Source organism: Oxyura jamaicensis, chromosome 3, assembly GCF_011077185.1.
Source record: "Oxyura jamaicensis isolate SHBP4307 breed ruddy duck chromosome 3, BPBGC_Ojam_1.0, whole genome shotgun sequence".
Lineage (NCBI taxonomy): Eukaryota > Metazoa > Chordata > Aves > Anseriformes > Anatidae > Oxyura > Oxyura jamaicensis.
Window position 1 is genome coordinate 10,255,603 of NC_048895.1, and position 18,272 is coordinate 10,273,874.

The window sequence follows — 18,272 nt, forward strand, 5'->3', positions numbered from 1 at the left end:
AAAGGCAACTTGAATGCTGTTTCTGGACCTGGCCATGCCTTACAGTGCAATGGGAAGAACCTGGATGTGGCCTCTCTGCATCTGGATTTAATCTACCCTTGGGAGAAAGGTCTGTCTGCGGTATCATGTGCCTGAGTCATCCTCACTCTAAAATAAATTTTAAAAAAAGTTGTTCTCTGAATGGCAAACAATTTCAGAATAAATACATATATATATATATATAGTTCCAGCTAATGTGGAATGGGGGAATTCCCTTGGAACACTTCCCCATCCTCCCTTACAAAAGAAATGACTGCAATGCATCAGAGGCAGGCAAAAGCTGTGTCCTTCAGCCAGCAAGGAAGCCTTGGAAGGTTGAACAAACTTTTTTTTTGTAGCGGCAGATGTGTGCAAAAGAAAACTTCTTCCTGCTGCCTGTGAATGATTTCCCAGCTCCTATTATGATGCTGTAAAACCCTAAGTGCGCCCAGCTCTGAGCAAACAGCCGCGTTCTCGCCCTGAAAAGCTGAACGCCAAAGGCACGGGCGAGCACAATGCGGGACAGCGCAGAGCAAACATGGCAGCGTGCGGGCTTGTGCAGCCAGGGTCCTTACTCTTTGTGAAGTTGACGCAAGGGGAAAAATAATAGTAATAATAAAGGCAGATTTAATCTCTGGGGAAAGCAAGCCCAGCGTTCAGTGAAAAACAATGTGGTTTTCAGGAAAAAAAAAAAAAAAAAGGAATAGGGAAAAGCATACAGGCCATTAGAGATGTGAGGGGAAAGGGAAGCAGAGCTGCAAAGCTTCGCATTTTTAACTTTGCTGCTGTTTTTTTGTTGTTGCTGGGTTTTTGCCCCCCCCCCCCCCTTTTCCTTTTCGGAACCGAAGCTTCACAGGAAACTTTTGGTTGGGGGCAGGGGTAGGGCCGGGGAGCCTTGACGCGGGCCGGGCTCCCCTCGGGCCGGGCGCCTCACGGGGCTGGGAGGCCGGGCGGGGCTGGGCCCGAGCCGTGCCGTGCTGAGGGGGCGCTGGGCGGGCCGGGCCGGGCCGGGCCGGGCCTGGCCGTGCCGGGGCGGGGCGGGAGGCGGTGGGAGGCGGCGGAGGGGTGGCGGCCGGGCCCGGTTGCCATGGGGAGGCGGGGAGGGAGGTGCCGCCGCCGCAGCTGCTGCTCCCTGACACATCCCCCGCTGCCATATTGTGCCCGCGCTCCCGGCAGCGCGGCTTCATGACCGCGGTGAGTGAGCGGCCGCCTCCCCTCCCGTCTCCCGCTCGCGGTTGCGTTCTCATTTTTTTAAATATTTTATTATGTGGGGGGGGATCTGAGAGGTTTCAGCCGGGAAACGGCGCGCGGGAGGGCGGGCGCGGGGAAGCGGCCGGGGGGCGGCGGGGACGCGTGGCCGGGCCGGGCCCCGCGCGGGCCGTGGGGGACAATGGCGCGGCGGGCGGAACGCCGCGGGCACGGCTCGGCTGGGCACCACAGGGCACAGCACGGCTCGGCTCGGCACCACACCGCACGGCACGGCCCGAAATGGCGCCCCGGCCCTCGGCGAGCGGCGGCGGGAGGAAGCGCTGCCCGGCAGCGCGAGGGGGCGGCTCCTCTTCCTCCTCCTCCTCCCTCCGCGCCCCCCGGCTGTGCCCGCCCGGCCCCGGGGAGCCGGGCTCGTTAGCTGATGAGCGCTAATGAGGAGGCAGCTCCACGGCGGCAGGCAGCCGGCCGCCTCGGCTCGCCCTCCCCCGAGCCTGCCTTCGGCCCGCCGCAGCAGAGCCGCCGCCGCGCCTCGCTCTTCCGTGTTTTCAGTATTTTTTTTTTTTTAGCATAAAATAAAATTCTGAAGCTGTTCGTTCGGTAGGGATTGAATTAAGGAAGCAGTAATCTCTTTAGGTCATCCTGCTGCGTGCGGTGCGTGGCTTTGACGAAATTGGTAGAAAGTTTCCCCAGGAACGCAGGTGGGAGTGCGTAGCGCTTCTGCTGGAGCTGCGTGTTGGAAAGGTGAGGTAAATGGGTTATAAACCTCTTACAGGTGAGGTTAAGGCTCTGGAAACCTTTTTGGTAGGCACCTGACGGGGCTGAGTTCTGCTCCTGGTGATTCACAGGCCTGGGGTTTGTACGTGCGTGAGGTGGAGCCTGATGCTGAAGTCACCGGTGGCTGAGGAACCGCGTAAGGCTGTGTGTGGCTTACCTGAACACACACCTGGTGTCTCAGTTCGTAGAGGTTGACTTTTGTCCATAAAGATTTGGATTCTGTTAAAGCCAAAACAAAGAGGCAGGGCCCAGTAAGCTCATGTGGCTGGCTAGGCTAGCGATGAACGTTTTCCGCAAAACGGGTTAAATAATGCTAAATTACATTTTACTTCAGTGCTTTGAGGATAACTTGGTTAGGTTTGTGCCTAACCCATGGTTTGGCACAAATCAAGATAATTTTACACTCCAGGTCACATTATGGGTGACTTAGATTCAAGTGGACTTGGGTAATGGTTGGGTTGCAATGTACTGTCATGTAAATCAATCAAATCAACTTCCGTTACGTTTTTTTGATTTGCGGGTTTTGTATCCTCCTAGAAGCCTAGTGTGATGGTGAATCTCTGCAAGGTAAATTAAGCTGGCACAGTCCTATGTCAACAAAACTTGGAATAGTGTTGTGGTGTTGGTGTGTTTGTTTTTGACAGGTGCCAGTTGACTTTTCCCAAGCTCTACAGAAGGTAGCTGGACAAGGCAGCTTTGAACTGAAACCTGTACCGTAGCAATTAGCATGGCACAGAGCTTGAGCTAATGAACTTAGATGAGTACCAGTATGCATTATTTTTAAACCAGACATTATGGGGCTGCAGCAGCACAGCTTCTGCTCGGGTCCAGTGCATGTCCAGCTTCTTTGGACCTTGGGAATAGTTTCTGTATGCCTCAGTGCAAAGTGCTCTGCAGGATAATTCCCTTGTGCTGCTTATGGAATCAGGTAGTGAGTTGTCGTGATTTCTATGCTTGTCTGTTCCCATGTTGCCTTCATCCCAGTGTAGGTGCTCAGCATGTGGTCCGTTCCTGCCACTGGTATGAAGGTAAGTCCCAGCCTCACCTCGGTTTTACCCACCTGTCCTTTTGGTCTGGTACACCACTCTGACATCCGCATCACCCTGAGGACTGGGTCAGTGCAGGGATGGGTACGAGCAGCCAGAGTGGTCACAGGGGGAACTGCTTTTTCTGGCAGTTGTTGTTGCTGATGCTGGCCTAAAACTATTGTCAAGCTGTGACTTGGCTTTTGTAGAAATACAGAAGAGATGGAAATTCTCACACCATATGTTTGAGATACCTAAAATATATGTAGGACTTTTCTGCGTTTTCTTTTGTTTCTTTTTAATGTGCCCATAAGCAGAGCTCTGATGCTCTACATCACTTTTATGCTTGCAGAGTGTGGCAAGGATGTTCATTCAGGCTGCAGTGCTGTCTTTGGGAGCAGAGGGATTTTGGGTTTAGAGGCATTGGTCCTGTAGCATTCCAGGTGTGTGGTTCCAAGTACACTCAGGGTGTTTCACTGGATAAAACCTGGTCGATGTCTTTGCCAGGATAAAGTTCTGACCCCTTCAGGTGCTGCAGGCCAAGCTGTACCGAAGGAGCCCTGTAGGTATTGCTTAGCCCTAAAGATGTTTTATTCCAAAAGGGACATCAACCAAGGAGTGTGCTGATTCAACAGCTCCAACTGCCAAACGTTTGCTTCTTGAAGAGCTTTCCCATTTCCTCTGGGGAGTTTGTGATGAAAGGTGCCAGCATTGCCAACAGCTATTGTAGTGAAGGAACATGCCGGTCCATTAAGGAACTAACAGATACAGGGATGTGTACTGGAATTGTCACACTAGGAGGACTGCCTGACAAGCCAGTGTAGCACTGAGAAAGGAGATAGAGGCTTAGAGGCATCTAATTTTTTACCATCTTTATTAAAAATAGGCTCTGCCTGCTCCACTCAGTTGCTTTGAAGAGCCATCACATAGAGCAAAGGCCGACTCTTTCAGCAAACAAGATGGCTTGGCACCTGAAGAGGCCCTTCGGGGATTAGTTCAAACTGATGAGAAAGTGGTATGGCTCTTGCATGGAGATGTTGGTTCCCATAAAAACAGTAGCAGTTCTTACACTGTTGCCACTAGGGTTATAATTCTGCCTTCCAGCTGGATCATAACCTGTGAAGTTGCAGAACATGCAGGCGTTGCAAGAGGGGATGGTGTGCCCACCGCTGCTGTTGGTATCCACCTCTTAGGCCATATCCTTCAACGGGATATTCTTACTGCACCATCAAGGTGCAAAATTGGCTGTGTGAAATACTGCCTTCGTTCACAGACCCTACATCAAGGAGAATCAGCTCTTAGGCCTTTTGTCCCCTTAAGTGAAGGCTGTCAGCTGCAGGGATGGAGCAGGACACGCTTTTTACCTTTTAGCAGAGGTGCGAATTCTGCCCATTTTGTTCCATTTGGCTCCTTGAGTTTTCTTTTTGTTGTTCTGCCCCCTCCCATGTAATGAGATGCATCATGGATAAGCTCATGCATGAGATGTCGTGGTGTTAGTTGCAACCAGTGAGCTTTCTGCAGGGAAGTAGATAGACTGAGGCAATTGAGCCTGCCTTGTGTGCCTCCTGCTTGACAATTAAATGGTGTTGTGCAACTTCCTGTGCAGAAATTCTGCTGTCATCGGTGTTTCGCGACTCATGTAAACATGCTGCTTTGTCTCCTGACAAGTGTGCACTTGCAAACTGCAAACCTTGTCCAGATCCCAGTATCATAAATTAAAGGATTGCTTTCTGTCTCGGGTTTTGTCTGCTGCCTGCATGTCTTACCAGCTCTGGCAGCTTCCTTGACTCCCAGAGAAGACGTCCAAAAGTAAAACAACAAATGTCTGAGATGCTTCTATGCGGTCTGACTGGACCTTTGCATGTAACACGTTTATCCATTCCCTGTCATCCTGCACATGCCTTCTCACTCGCTGTTCTGAGCACGTGTTGAGCGATGATAAACTTTCTCTTCCTCGCTGTGCTGGGTAGAAGCACCTATGGATACTCCAGGGCACTCGCAAAATACAATTCAGGTAAGAGACAACTTACCCATTCAGTAATGAATTATGTAGTGCCGAGGAAGTGCTGTCTGATGCTGGATGGCATCCTTGTGGCCTCTGTCTCCTTCCTGTGAAGTGTTAGGGCTTCCGAAGCACAAGCACTGGATCCCACTTGCACTGGGAAAGAGCTGTTGAGGGCCTGGGGGTCTGCCTGGAGGTAACTGGGAGGACTGGCTGTTGTGTTTAGGGTGGAAATATCTGTGTTACAGGATGGTTACCTGACTGCCAGTTTCATTTCAAGAGAAGCTTGTGATTTGTGTGTATATAAGATGATTTATGCTAAAACTCATCGATGTGGGTTTTACTTTTTTCTATTATGTTCAAACTTTTTTTCTATTGAGTTCATTCTAGACTTAAAGCTCTCTGCTTTTCTTCAGAGGTTAGGTTATCTTCAGAGCTCCTTTATTAACTTGGCTACTGCTCCTGTAGAAATCTCTCCTTCTGTGCCTTTTGTAAGGATTAGAGTATAAGTTGTGCTTGCTTTCACCCAGTTCCTGCTGGCAGAAAGTCCCAGAGTGGTCTGCTTGCCCCAGTGGTACCCCCGCTGGCTGTCCTACAGCATGGCAGTTCTAGTCCAAGCTGGGTACCACCACTTCTCTGGGACTTACCAAAGGAACAAGTTTGAAATGTGTTGTAAAAAGAGGCAGTGCTGCCCTTCCCCTTTGTTGGCATTGAGCACAGCCTGTCCATGTCAGAACTACGAGTTGGCATTGTTCATTGGGCCTCTCAACTGCATCACTCGATACCTCTGACCCTACTGGAGTGACCGTTTTCCATCTATGAAGCACTGGATTGGAGGTACTCAGCTGCTTCTACTCCATCTTTGTATTATTTCACTCATTTTCCACCAGATGAGCATCCCACCTGTGTGTGCTGTATGAAATGCACTTGCTTTTGTGGGGCTGAGCTGGGCTGTGTGCTTCACAAGGTGTGACTTGACATACTTCCAAAGCCTGCCCACCCACCCCACCCCCCCCTTTTTTTTTTTTGGATCATTTTTAGTACGCTCCAGTCTTGCACTTCGTAGCTACTTGTAGTTTCCTGGTTAACGTGTGGTTGCCTGCTTGCTTCCTTTGCAACAACCTGTTGCTGCACTGCATTGTGCTTGCATTCAGGACAAGTGTGTAGTCGCCTAGAAGATAAATTACTGGCTGCGAAGATTGCTCGGTGACTGAAAAACTCAAACTGTGAGTGGGAGCTGGGAAGCTTGTTGCCGAACAGCAGGAGCAATTATTCAACCCTCATCCTCTGGCTGGTGAGCCAAACCCCCTAGACCAGCTATCAGAAAATGGGATTTGGTTTAGGGATGTTGACCTGTCAAAGTACAAGCTCATTTGCTTTTGGACTTTTGACTGTGCAGTCTGAGAAGTGTCAAATGTCAGCTGGTGTTTCAGTAACCTACCTGTTAGCACAGGTGCCTTTCCTCTGCAGTCAGAGAAACTTGCATCATCTGTCAAATTTCATTTGAAGCTGTGCCGTCAGCCCGCAGGGCCGTGCATGACGATAAACTGGGCGGTTTTTCTGTGAGAGGAAGCTGCTTGGCCCAGTTGCTCCAGGCTGCTGGGGGAAAGAAAGAATCATTTTGTGCCCTAACCATTATTAGAGGGATTCTCCTGATACCACTTTAATTCAGAAAGCCAAATTCAACGGAGTTGGGAGTGCCTGAGTGCTTCTGAGGATGCCAGCAGGTGGTGTTCGTATATCTGACCTGTATTAAGATATATCAATGCTAACAGCTGCTTTTGGGATATGGCTAAAAGGAACATAAAGCAGCAGTGCAGAAGTTGGGCCTGTCCTGCACAGGGAGGACTCCTGAAAGGCCCTCTCAAAGTGTGCCTGGGCCTTACAGCCAAGAGGAGTTCTTGCACTTCAGTAGCTGTAGCTGGGAAATAGCAATCTGCGAAAGCTTGTCAATTACTAAGTTATAATGTGAGAGGTATTTTGTGTTCGGCTCTGATGGTGCTTTTAAGTTAAATCTTGCATAAGGGTCACTTCAGGTGAAGCTTGAGCGTGTTGGTTTTCAGCGGAAAATGAGGAGCTCCAGTGCCTTAAGGCTGAAGAAGGCAGAAAAGCGATATGGAAAATACAAGGTTATGTTTTCTAGTAGTGGTAAATTGTTACTGAACGTAGCTGAAATGTAGCTAAAAGAATATTCACTTCTGGTTCAAGGGGATGATCCAGAAATGTGTAACAGTTATCATAAAAACAAAATCAGCGTCAGACATACCTGGCAATACATTTGCTCAAATGATGCATTTCTGAACACAGCAGTGGCTCACACTTGTGTGTTTTAGTTCATTTAGCAAACAGTGTACTGAATTTAAGCAGCTTTGCTATTGGAAGTAAAGCATTTTTCGTATTTAAAAACAAACAAACAAAAAAAATCCACCAAGCTTTTCCACCTTCAGTGACACCAGAGTTCTCTTAAACGGCTTAGATTTCCCTGGTTTATTTTTTTTTTCACTTCCCAATTTCTCTGTTATACCCGGACTGCTTTCACACGCGCGTTTTAAATCCAAGGCAGGAGGAACCTTGTCCCAGGCTGGCTGCAGCCTTTCACAATGCTTCGCGATTTCAGACTCCTCGGAGGCGACACTGAAGGACACGGTCCAAAGGCTCTGCGATGGATGAGGCCTGCAGGGCCCAGGACTGTCTGAGTTTACATATCATTTTCGTTTAAAATACTTATTTTAATCACAAAAACGTGTGTGTGTGTATGTATGTATGTTTAATTAACAAACTTTTTTTTTTAATACAAATTAGATGTTGGATAAGATCTCCGTTTCCTTACCTGCCCTTCCTTTCCCTGAGCTATGATAAGGTTTTATTCCCTTCCCTTTTCAAATTTTGCTGAGTGTATTTTAGCTTCTAGTAATATGGGATCCTTTCATCAATTTTTATTAGTTTCCTTTTTTTTTTTTCTCCCTGCCTTTAATTAGATGAAAGGGTGTGGGAGGTTATTAACATGAAAATGGGAGAAGCTTGGAAACACTGCACCTGGAACCCCTCTGTTTCCTTTTGCACATACTTTTACCAGGATTCCAAAGAAATGGAGAAGTTCACAGGTTCTCTGTGTGGCAGACTGCCTTTAAGAAGCTGATAACCACCGTAAACAATTACCCTTCAGTTCTCCTGGCTTACAAGGCAGGGGGAGGAGTGGGCAGGGTGCTGGCACCCTGCTTTGCTGGGAGCACAGCTGCCCAGAGTGGAGTCCACAGATGCATGCAGTTGCATGCCAGGCTGCTGAAATCTGCGACCAAGAGGTGGTTTTGTCCTCAGGAGACCATAGTGCTGTAGTTGTCTTGGATACGTGACATCACCCAGCATTGTAATCAAATATAGGCCTTTAGCAGCGCTTTGGAGACTTGACTCTGACCCCAGCCTGTAGAACAATGCTGTGAAGTGGAGAGGAGCCTCGGATAAAGGAGAGGAGGGAGAGGAGAAGGTTAAATCGATGGAAAAACGGGCTGGTGCCGTGCTCTGAATGCTCGCAGCCGTGTGAATGCGGTGCTTTTAACATTTCCAGCTTTTTATCAATGGGTTTTCACTACTGGGCAGGGAGCTGAGTTACTTTTCCCCTTAACGCACAAAAAGCCTCTCCTTAGTCCTTTGCCGTGAGCGTGCTGGCTGGAAAGTGTATTGCCAACTCTGTGAGCGGTGACAGTCATTTATACGTGTGCTGCCTGTGCCGTTCTAACACCACAATGTACACATCGATGTGTGTAAGGCGGAACAATCCCTGGTGCAGCTGCATTTCCTATAAATGCAAGGGAATATGAAAAACCAATAGAAGAGTTTAATGCAGGTATAGTTGCTTGCAAGCAAAAGCACGTGCTGATGTTTTTAAATACTCTCACAGAGCCTGTATAAGTTTGCACGAAACCTATGTAGAGACTGTACAAATAATCCTGTAACTCAGACTGCATACCCTGAGCTTGTTGCAGAGTGTGATTGCAGTGCTGCTCTTACTTGACATCAGTGTGAGACCTTTAAACATCTCTTCTGCTGGATTAAAATCATGCTCTGCTGCTCAGACAGTGCATGGTCTATTTTTAACTCTTGAGGGAAATGACTGCGACCTGGTTGCTTGGCTAGTCCTACAGAAACAAACGGGCTTGCTAAAAGCAGCTGCTGGTACATGTGGGTGAGGGACTCGGGGTGCTGTGGCTCAGCTTCCAGTTTTGCTGCAGGCGCTTTGTATGTGCACAGCTAAAAGTTTGTCTCTGCTGTGTAATAAGGTCTTGCATTAGCTAGTGATGGGTTGGTTTCTGATGCACTGGTAATTTTGGGGTGGTGTGGATTGGTTTCTTCAGCGACAGCACTGTGCACAGTGTCTTGTGACATTAAGTATCCCCCTCGGGTATGTTGGGGCTTCTCTAAACCTATTGCTACCTCAGTGTGCCTGCAACCTTAGTCTGCCCTACCCTTTGGGTGGTGTGGGGAGCAGGACTCAGCAGGACTTTGTGTTGTTAGAAGCTCCGTTCCCGGCTTTCCCATGCACTCTCAAGTGATACCCAAGATCACAGGAGTGCTGGAAAGAAGGCTGCCTCTCATCGTGTTTCTGGTGCTTCCAAGCTTTTAGTCAAGCCACCTCAGTTGGCTTTGCAGCCTTTTAATCATCTTATCCCGGAATCATAGTCCTCTGTATATAATTACATTGCAAAATAATGCGTACGTCCATTGTAGTGCTTGTTTTTCAGGAGGAGATGTTTCGGCAGGCTTTGTTCTGAAGGTGCTTACCAGAATAGATGCTTGAATGGGTTAGGATTTGGATACGTGATGCCCTTAGGCTTTGAATACTCCTGCTTTCCATTGTGGGTGTTAATATTAATGGCACTGTGCTGTACTCCCGTGCACTCACTGGCAGGGCAAAGCACCAAGTTGGTGTTTTTAGAGGTGTGTTTAAGGCACGTTGTTTCTGCATTTGGAAGGCTGGGGGCTGAGTCTTGGCTCTGCCCGCAGGGTTGGGGCTGTCACCATGGGAATAGCAGTGAGCTTCTGGGCATTGGGGATGCCAGCTGGAGAGGTTGGGAAGCGGCTGCCACCTGCTATCCTCCTTGGGTAAGGAGTGGCTGGGGGACAGCAGGAGGAGAGGGAAGCAGAGCAGGCGCTCCTCGCGCAGAGGGGATTGTCCTGCCTGGCTTTTTGTGCCACGGGAGCAGGTGAAGAGACAGGGAAGGTGTCAGAGAAGAAAGGAATGGAAGGTAAATTTTCGCTAGGTGGCCTTGCAGCACTCTTAACCTTGCCTTTCTGCTGGATTTCTTTCATCTGCTGTATTGTATTGGCGCTGCTAATTCAGCTGGGGTGGGAGCACTGTGGAGAGCAAGTCCTACCGCTTACATCTTACCCTGTTTGCGTCAACCTTCCTGGCTGGTAACAGTGAGAAACATGAGGAAAAAATCAGTGGGTGCAATTGTACACAGTTTATCATGATGTCTGCGCTGGAGGGCTTCTTCCATGCTCTTTTCTTCCTGTGAACCGTCCTCCTTGCTCTTACTGTGCTACCCCCACTGGATCATCCCTGTCCACAACCCTGCTTGCTCTTAGCAAAGACGGCCAGCAAAGATACTCTAAAACGTGGCTTTTTGTAATGCGTCTATTGAGAGAAACGTGGCATTTCATATTATTTACTATAAATATGTTAATTGTAAAGAATTTAAAGTAGAATATTAATTATTCTAATGATTCTCTGCTAACACATAATAGCACACAAACAAAAAGCTTGTCAATGCCACAATGCTGACCTAATTTGAAGTGCCAGGTTAAGTCAATGTTTTCCTTTTCTCTATACTTTGGAGTGTCTAGGCCATGTTTGTGTTTTAAAACAGACTCTATTGCCTCATGTTCACAAAAGGAATAAATACAGGAACCTAAACTTGTTTGTCTGTACCTGTTTTTGATCTCCTGCGCTGACCAGAGATTTGCAAGGGGATGTTTCACGTGTTCTGAACCAAGTACTAAAATCAATACACAGCTGAGCAGTGGAAGCTAGTACATAGGTGGCTAAAAGGACACAGGGCAAGGGTGTAAGTGTTGCCTCTGGTAAGGAAAATGGTGAAATGTTGTGGCAGAATTTGGGTTTGTCTCTATGGGTTTTATCACTGTTGGTTTTTAATTTAAGGAAGGGTTGAAAAAGTAACAGACACGTGTAGAAATTGCTCTGTTTTAAAGCCAGCATTCACCAACTTAGGGGGAAAAGTAAATCGTAGGGAGAGCATCATTACTTTTAAGAAGCTATTTGAGCAGTTTGCTTTATTTATTTTTTTTTAATGACTGAGCTAATAGTTAATCATGCCTGTCCCTTTACATAAATTGAAAGTTTAGGGATGATTTCTAGCACCATGTAAGTACAGATTTTGTTTTCTGGAGAAGGTGGAGGAGTTGGTCCACAGCGTGCAAGGCAGATTGCCTTTTTGGAGTTTGGATCTTCAATTTCTCCAGAAAATAACCCTCTGACAAAAAGGGACTGGTAAGGTATCCCCTGATAAAAAGTGACAAGCAAGGAAAGCTTGGCAGTAGCTGGCATGACAGACTACAGGCAGATTAAGAGAAAAAATTGCTTGTAGGAATCGGTGCTTTTCTGGAGGAGGAGTAAATTCTGGGTCACCACATTGCACCTCACTCTTGTGTTGCTCTCCTCCAAAATAAAGAAACTTGACTAACACCTCCCCTTAGAGTATTTGTCCTTGAATTAGAACAACAAACAAACACAATTGTATTAATAAGTCCATCTGAGAGTGGAGCACTTAACTAAAAATTGTCCACTCTTACTGATCCGATAATTACCATTAAAATCTTAGGAGCAGTAGACTTGCTCTCACAGTTTGCCCTTGTACAAGGCTGAGCCTTGTCTCCCTGTCCTCTGCAGGAGAAGATCCAAGTGCACAAAGCCACGTGTTCATGCAAACACTGCAAAAAACTGTTGTAAGAAGACATCGCTGATGTGTATTGCACTGCCTGGTGAGATAACTTCTCAATTGCAAAACAGACAGCAGATGAGCTGTTCCATTAGGAGCTGGAGCGTGAAACCAGAATGACAGCACATGTACTGGGGACGGGGGTCTGGAAATTAGATATATTTGTTTTGGAGCTAATATCCACGGCTTAGCTGATGAACTGCATCAGTGGTTGGAGAGCCTTACGTTTATAGAAGGCTGGTATAGCCACGTGTTCTGTTGGTCTGTGCTTCTGCTACAGCTATGTTGGCCAAAGCTTTAGGTGCCGCGAGGCTCTAACATGGTTACATCAGCAGAAAAAAGCAGCTGTTAGCACAGCAGTTTGCTTGGCGGCTTGTTTTAAAGCCCTACAGTGTGAGGGAGTGCTTAGGAATGACTGTGACTTGTAGGAGGTTGTACAGATTTAATTTGCACCAGGACCACAAGTTGACTGTCTGCTCTGTAAGTTTTGCAACTTATTTTTTCTTCTTCAGGAATCAAAAGCAAGCACTTCTAAATAGGGTTAATTTACAATGTAATGAATATAATTAAAGACTTAATGTGAGAACAGAATGGTTTAGATCCTACCTGTTGAGGTCTTTTTCAGATGGTGACATCGATAGCTGTTATTTCGGTGGCCAAATTGAAATTTCAAGACAAGGAGAGCAGTTTCCAAGGGCTTACCATGAGTTCTGGCTGTAAGCCGGGGGAGATAAAAGGGTGCTCGGGAGGTTACAAGAGGGGTTTTGTTGGACCCTGTCTCTCCTCAGTGACCACAGGACGGGGATGGTACAGCATCACATTTCCTTGGGGTTTTTTCAGTTTGGGCTGACAGTGAACGTGATTCTGAAGTCTTACATTGATTTCTGTCTATTGTTGCAGACCAATAAAGCTAAATGGGTCCAGTCACTGGAATGACTCCGGACAGGAAAGCTAAAACACCAGGAGCAGAAAAAGCTGCAGGACTAAGGCAGGTCCACAGGATGGGAAGCTTGCCTGAAGCAGGAGATGCTGGGAGGCCCAAGGCCACGGTGGTGGACAGCGATTCAACAGATGATGAACTCACGAATTTGAACTGGCTGCATGAAAGTACTAACCTTCTAACAAACTTCAGCCTTGGAAGCGAGGGTCTTCCAATTGTTAGCCCTTTGTATGACATAGAGGGTGACAGCGTGCCATCCTTCTCGCCATCCTGCTACCAGAACCCAGAAAAAAAATCATCGACTTCCAAACCCCCTTATTCCTTCAGCCTTCTCATCTACATGGCTATCGAGCACTCTCCCAACAAGAGCCTCCCAGTCAAAGAAATCTACAGCTGGATCCTGGAGCGCTTCCCCTACTTTGCCACAGCACCAACGGGATGGAAGAACTCTGTCCGACACAACCTCTCCTTGAACAAATGTTTCCGAAAGGTGGAGAGAAGCCATGGCAAGGTGAGGCCTGGGGGGAGGGAGTTGAATAGAGTTTGAAATTCATGAAGAAATTAAGAAAACCCTGTTATTTTTATGGACTCCCCTCCTTCCCCCTCCCATGTATGAAACAATTGTGTATTGAAATCCTTTCACGCTGTATTTGCAACCAGGGATAGTTTGGAAACACCACTTCTGACAAGTGTCCAAGTCACTTCTGTCATCCTGTGTTTTTATTTAGTACTAAGCTGGGTAGAGCTAACGGTGATGCATCCTTCACAAAGCTGGCTGATGCCTTGTTGTAAAGGACCTTGCTTCTGCTTACAGTTTTACTAGGCTATAACAGTCAGCCTGACACTTTAGACATTTATTTTAGGATGTTTTGTGTCTTTTTTTTTTTCCTCTTTAAAGGAACTCATTTGTTTGAGGATAAATTAAAATGAAGAATCTTTTGTCCATGCTAATTTTCTGAACAGGGTCACATACGATGTTTGGAATTGGCATGGGAGTACACTCACTGCTAGGGAGGATAAAATCATTAGGGGACCTGCCAAAGGAGAGTATAATTGGAATAAGCATACGAGTGTAAGCTCTGAACAGCTCTGTGTGAGTTCAGCAGAGGTGCCAGCCTTGCAATTGACACTGGAGTTTGTACCTACAGCAAGCGTGTTGTAACCCACGGAGGTGTTTTCCTGCAGCAGCCTATGGTTGCTGCTGGTGGGAGGTGCCAAGCTGCGGTGCTGGAGGATGCTTGTTGTCCTCTTCCCACCTCCATGCACGTGCGAATACACACAGTCACTGCTCCACCAAGGTGAACAACAGGAAAGTAACTGGGAGATGCAGACTGCAGGACATGGGGCGGCACAGTGGCAGGCCGTGCTTTGGGGAATTGTGTCAGGAAAATAATAGGTCAAACTAAGATTGCACAGACCTACCTCGAATTTGGGTATCTTTCAAATTTCTTCGGTGCTTTGCTGAACTCATTGATGCCAATATTTCCTATTTATTAACCCATTTGCAATAAATTCTGTTCAAATCATATTTTCCCGTTTCCTGTCCTGTACTCTCACATATATATATGATACCTCAGCTCACTTATTTGCTTGCTGTTCCCTTAAACTCTTTACTATGAAAAGCATCTAAATTCTTTTAAGAAAATAATGGAAGCACTGTGATAGGGTGAGTCTTTCAATCTGTTGAAGCTATCTCGAATATTAAACCGGCTTTTTGATTGTGATCTTCTCTTAGCACAGGTTGAGCTTTCAAAGAGTCTTCTTAATTCCTGTGTTTAGTGTACTGTAGTGCTTTCACTTCTGTCGTAATGGTGCTGTCATAACTGTGTCTGTACAGTACAGCCTTTTTGAGACAAGTGACATGTAAAGATCTACTCCTTAAAGTCATGAATACTTAGTTCTGTAGAGCTGGTTTCTTTTACTGACTTGGATTATTTTATTGGCGATTTCCTTCCTCTCATTTCCCATCCTGTTCCTCAAGGAGGCAGCTCTCGCTTTGGAAACAAAACAAAACAGAATGATGTTCATCCCCCTCACCCCGCCCTAAAGTCAACAAACAAATCCTGAACCTGTGTGCTTGGACATCAGCCTAAGTGGTAATAGGCTTGTTATCAGAAATGCATGCAGTGTTTGGCATGTCTGACAGCCTCTCAATGTAGGTGGAGGTCCTCAATGTAGAGCCTTGAACTCAGCAGGCATCAGTGGAGGATATGGATATGTATATTCACATATCACATGGGGGAGGATCACGTCAGTGCTGCGGGCCCCTTTGGCTGTGCTCCTGAGATGTGACTTCTTGCAGCAAGCAGCACTAGCTTACAAGCTCAGTTTAGGTGATCGTATTATCTGTAACCATGTGCTAGTGATGCCTCTGTGGGCTTCTCAAAGAGAGCAAGGTAATGTGTCTTCTTTAATGACATCTTAATCGTTTTCTGGAAGAAAACGGTTTTCTGCTTTCCTGAGTGCCCACGGAAGAAGAGATGCCTGTGACACGTTGCATCAGAGGAGCAGAGTAGGGGAACAGGATAAGAAGGGTTTTAATGCCTGTCTTTCAGACAAGTCTGCCTCTCATATTGGAAGAGTGTCAGTATCTGAACCGGGAAGGATCTGTGCCCTTTGCACCCTGTGAAACACTCTGTTTCTGATATTTCACTGGCTATTGCTGCCAGCCAGTCATCAGCTATGTAAATCTGTGGTGTCTCCTCATTTTCCATGTTTACCACCTATGCTGGGCAGTTCTGGGACATGTGAACTGGATTCACTGTGGCTGATGCTAACCTGGCAAGCACGCTGTGGAAGCATGCTTACTGTGCCCCCCGACTGCTGGTGGACACTCTCCGCAAGCCTCTGCTTGAGCTGGTCTGAAGTGAGACCTCCCAGACACATCTAGTGTGGGCGATTGTTCAGCAACGACTCTTTCACTCCACAGATCTATTTTTACTGGGCTGCACCACATCTCGTTACAGATGTAGCTGTGGATGGTTGCTCTGTTTGCCCATACATCAGTATAAATTGGCTAAGTGCTTCTACCCTGCCTGTGGCGGCAGGTTTCAGTCAGTCAGGAACGCACTCTAGATGGCAACCAGCGTGGATTGCGGGGGAAGGCTGTCATAGCTTGCATTGCTGAAAAATATTTGATGTTACGTTTGTTGTTGTTTGGTTCCTTGTTTTTTTCCTCTCCAAGCAGAGAAGGTGGCAGGGTCGATACTGAAAGTCATGTGGTTAAAGGGCAGCTGGCAGCAGACACAGGGGCTCGGGTTGCAGCCTGATGGAGTCCCCAGGGAGGTGTTTCCATTCCCCTGGGCTGGCCGGAATGTGAGGCCAGTGCTGGGAGCTCTCCAGTTTGGAAAAGTGACAGGGCACGTGCTCTTGGGGTTTGTAGAGGGGCATGAAAACTTCTTCCTCTGCCCTCACTGCCAGTTATTTGAAAAAGCTGTGCACTTTTGCATAGTGGTGGTGATATAACTTAATGAGTTGAAGGGTGATAAGAGAAAGTAACTGCTTTGAGATGTCTCAGGAGACAGTGCTGCAGTCGACAAGAGGAATTTCTCCTGCCATGGCAGCAGGGTGTGTGCACGTAAGATCTCTGCTCTGCTAAAATATGTTACCCTTTCTGTATGGACTTACTATGCTGCTGCCATGTGCAAGTTCTTAGCCAAGGTTTACTTGAGGTGATAGACTTCTGAGCTGAAATACCCTTTCTTTGAGTAGTTGCAGTTGAGCTTGTGTCTGTAGTGACTTGGAGTTCAGTGGCTCTGGTAATGGTGGTTGGGAGCTTCTAAAAAGCCAAGGGACAGTGAAGAAGCTGGTCCATGGGACACCACATTTTCTTCCAACGCTGCCTGCTGTTACTTTGGTGCCCTCAGAGATGTGGAGGTGTGACTGTCAAACAGACTTGAGAGAGGTCTACAGACTTTTTTTTTTAATTATATATATTTGGGGGGGGGGGACAGGGGGACAGTGCCTGATACACAGCACGGGAGGATGTGGAGTGAAAAGCAGCATGTACTTGGAAGCCCTGAGAAACTGCCCTGCTTTTTGCTAAACTGTTTCCTGATTGTGCATTAGGCGATTTTTTTAACTTATTTTTTACTAATTGCCACTGATGGAGAGAAAATGTGTGAGAAGGCAGGACCTACATCCGTGTCAAGCATTGAGTTGGCATTCCTGTGCTCATGTAGGTGTGCCTCTGGCACCAGTGTCTTCTGGCAGTCAGAGTGGGACAAGGTTTGAGTATCTTCAACGAATCTCCCTTTCTACTTCCCTGGGCAGCCCGTCCCAGTGCCCGACCACCCTCTGGGTGCAGAACCTTTCCCCAACCCCCAGCCTGACCCTCCCCTGTCCCAGCTCCATGCCGTTCCCTCGGGTCCTGTCGCTGTCCCCAGGGAGCAGAGCTCAGCGCCTGCCCCTCCGCTCCCCTCATGAGGGAGCTGCAGGCCGCCATGAGGCCTCCCCTCAGCCTGTTCTGCTGGGGGCTGAACAAACCCAGGTACCTCAGCTGCTCCTCATACATTTGCTGTCTAAACCCTAAACCATCTTCATAGCCCTCCTTTGGACATTGTCTAATAGTTTTATTTTCTTCTTATATCATGGTACCCAAAACCGCACACAGTGCTTGAGGTGAGACCACACCAGCTCAGAGCAGAGCGGGACAGTCGCTCCCTTTAGCTGGCCAGCAATGCCATGCTCGATGCACCCCAGGACATGGTTGGCCCTTTTGGCCGCACACTGCTGACTTATAGTCAATTTACCATTGACTAAAAGCCCCAGATCCCTTTCTGTGGGGCTGCTTTACAACCTCTCATCCGTCTGTACATATATCCAGGATTGCCCCATCCCAGGTGCAGAATATATCTACATACGTGTAGGGACAGGAGAGAGCTCTCAGTTACCTCATAAACTTCAAGATTCATCTTCCACGCATGCACGGTGTTTCCAGTGACTCACCTAGTTCCAGTGGAAGCAACTGGCGGGAGCTGCATGGGGTGGCCCGTACTGAATGGAAGCTGGGAACAGCTGCTGAAGGCTGAAGCTCCTGGTGGGCTGCTCCTAGTGCACGTGTTTTCCCACAGAACCAGGTGAACCCAAACAGTAACCAAAACTGCCTGTGGAGTTGATTTGGTCTAATATTTTGCTTTATTTTCCACCAAAAAAGCACCGTCAATGCTTGGGCCACTGTTGTATGCCCAGATAAAGGCAAGCTGCTGGTTGTGGTAGCTTCTCCAGCTGCTCCTGCTGGCCATACGTCTGTCCACAACATATCCTCCTGAGGAGAATTACTTCCCATGGCCCTTTTTCTTGGGTTTAAATACAAGGAAAAGGCTTGGAATAGTGCATGGCCTCTTGAA

At 47.5% G+C, this 18,272-nt stretch overlaps 1 protein-coding gene across 3 annotated transcripts in view; it reads left to right on the forward strand.

The window, feature by feature from the left end:
- Positions 1-1,080: 1,080 nt before the first annotated feature.
- FOXN2 (forkhead box N2) overlaps positions 1,081-18,272 on the forward strand; it is a 32,955-nt gene continuing 15,763 nt past the window's right edge. For 2 of the 3 annotated variants that reach the window (XM_035321752.1, XM_035321755.1), the window contains exons 1-2: positions 1,081-1,212; positions 12,885-13,435. In XM_035321752.1, coding sequence (XP_035177643.1) covers positions 12,899-13,435 — 537 coding nt within the window. In that variant the 5' untranslated portion in view covers positions 1,081-1,212; positions 12,885-12,898. Of the gene's footprint in view, positions 1,213-1,575; positions 1,926-12,884; positions 13,436-18,272 lie in introns of those variants that run through there. The other variant, XM_035321753.1, reaches the window with a different exon arrangement.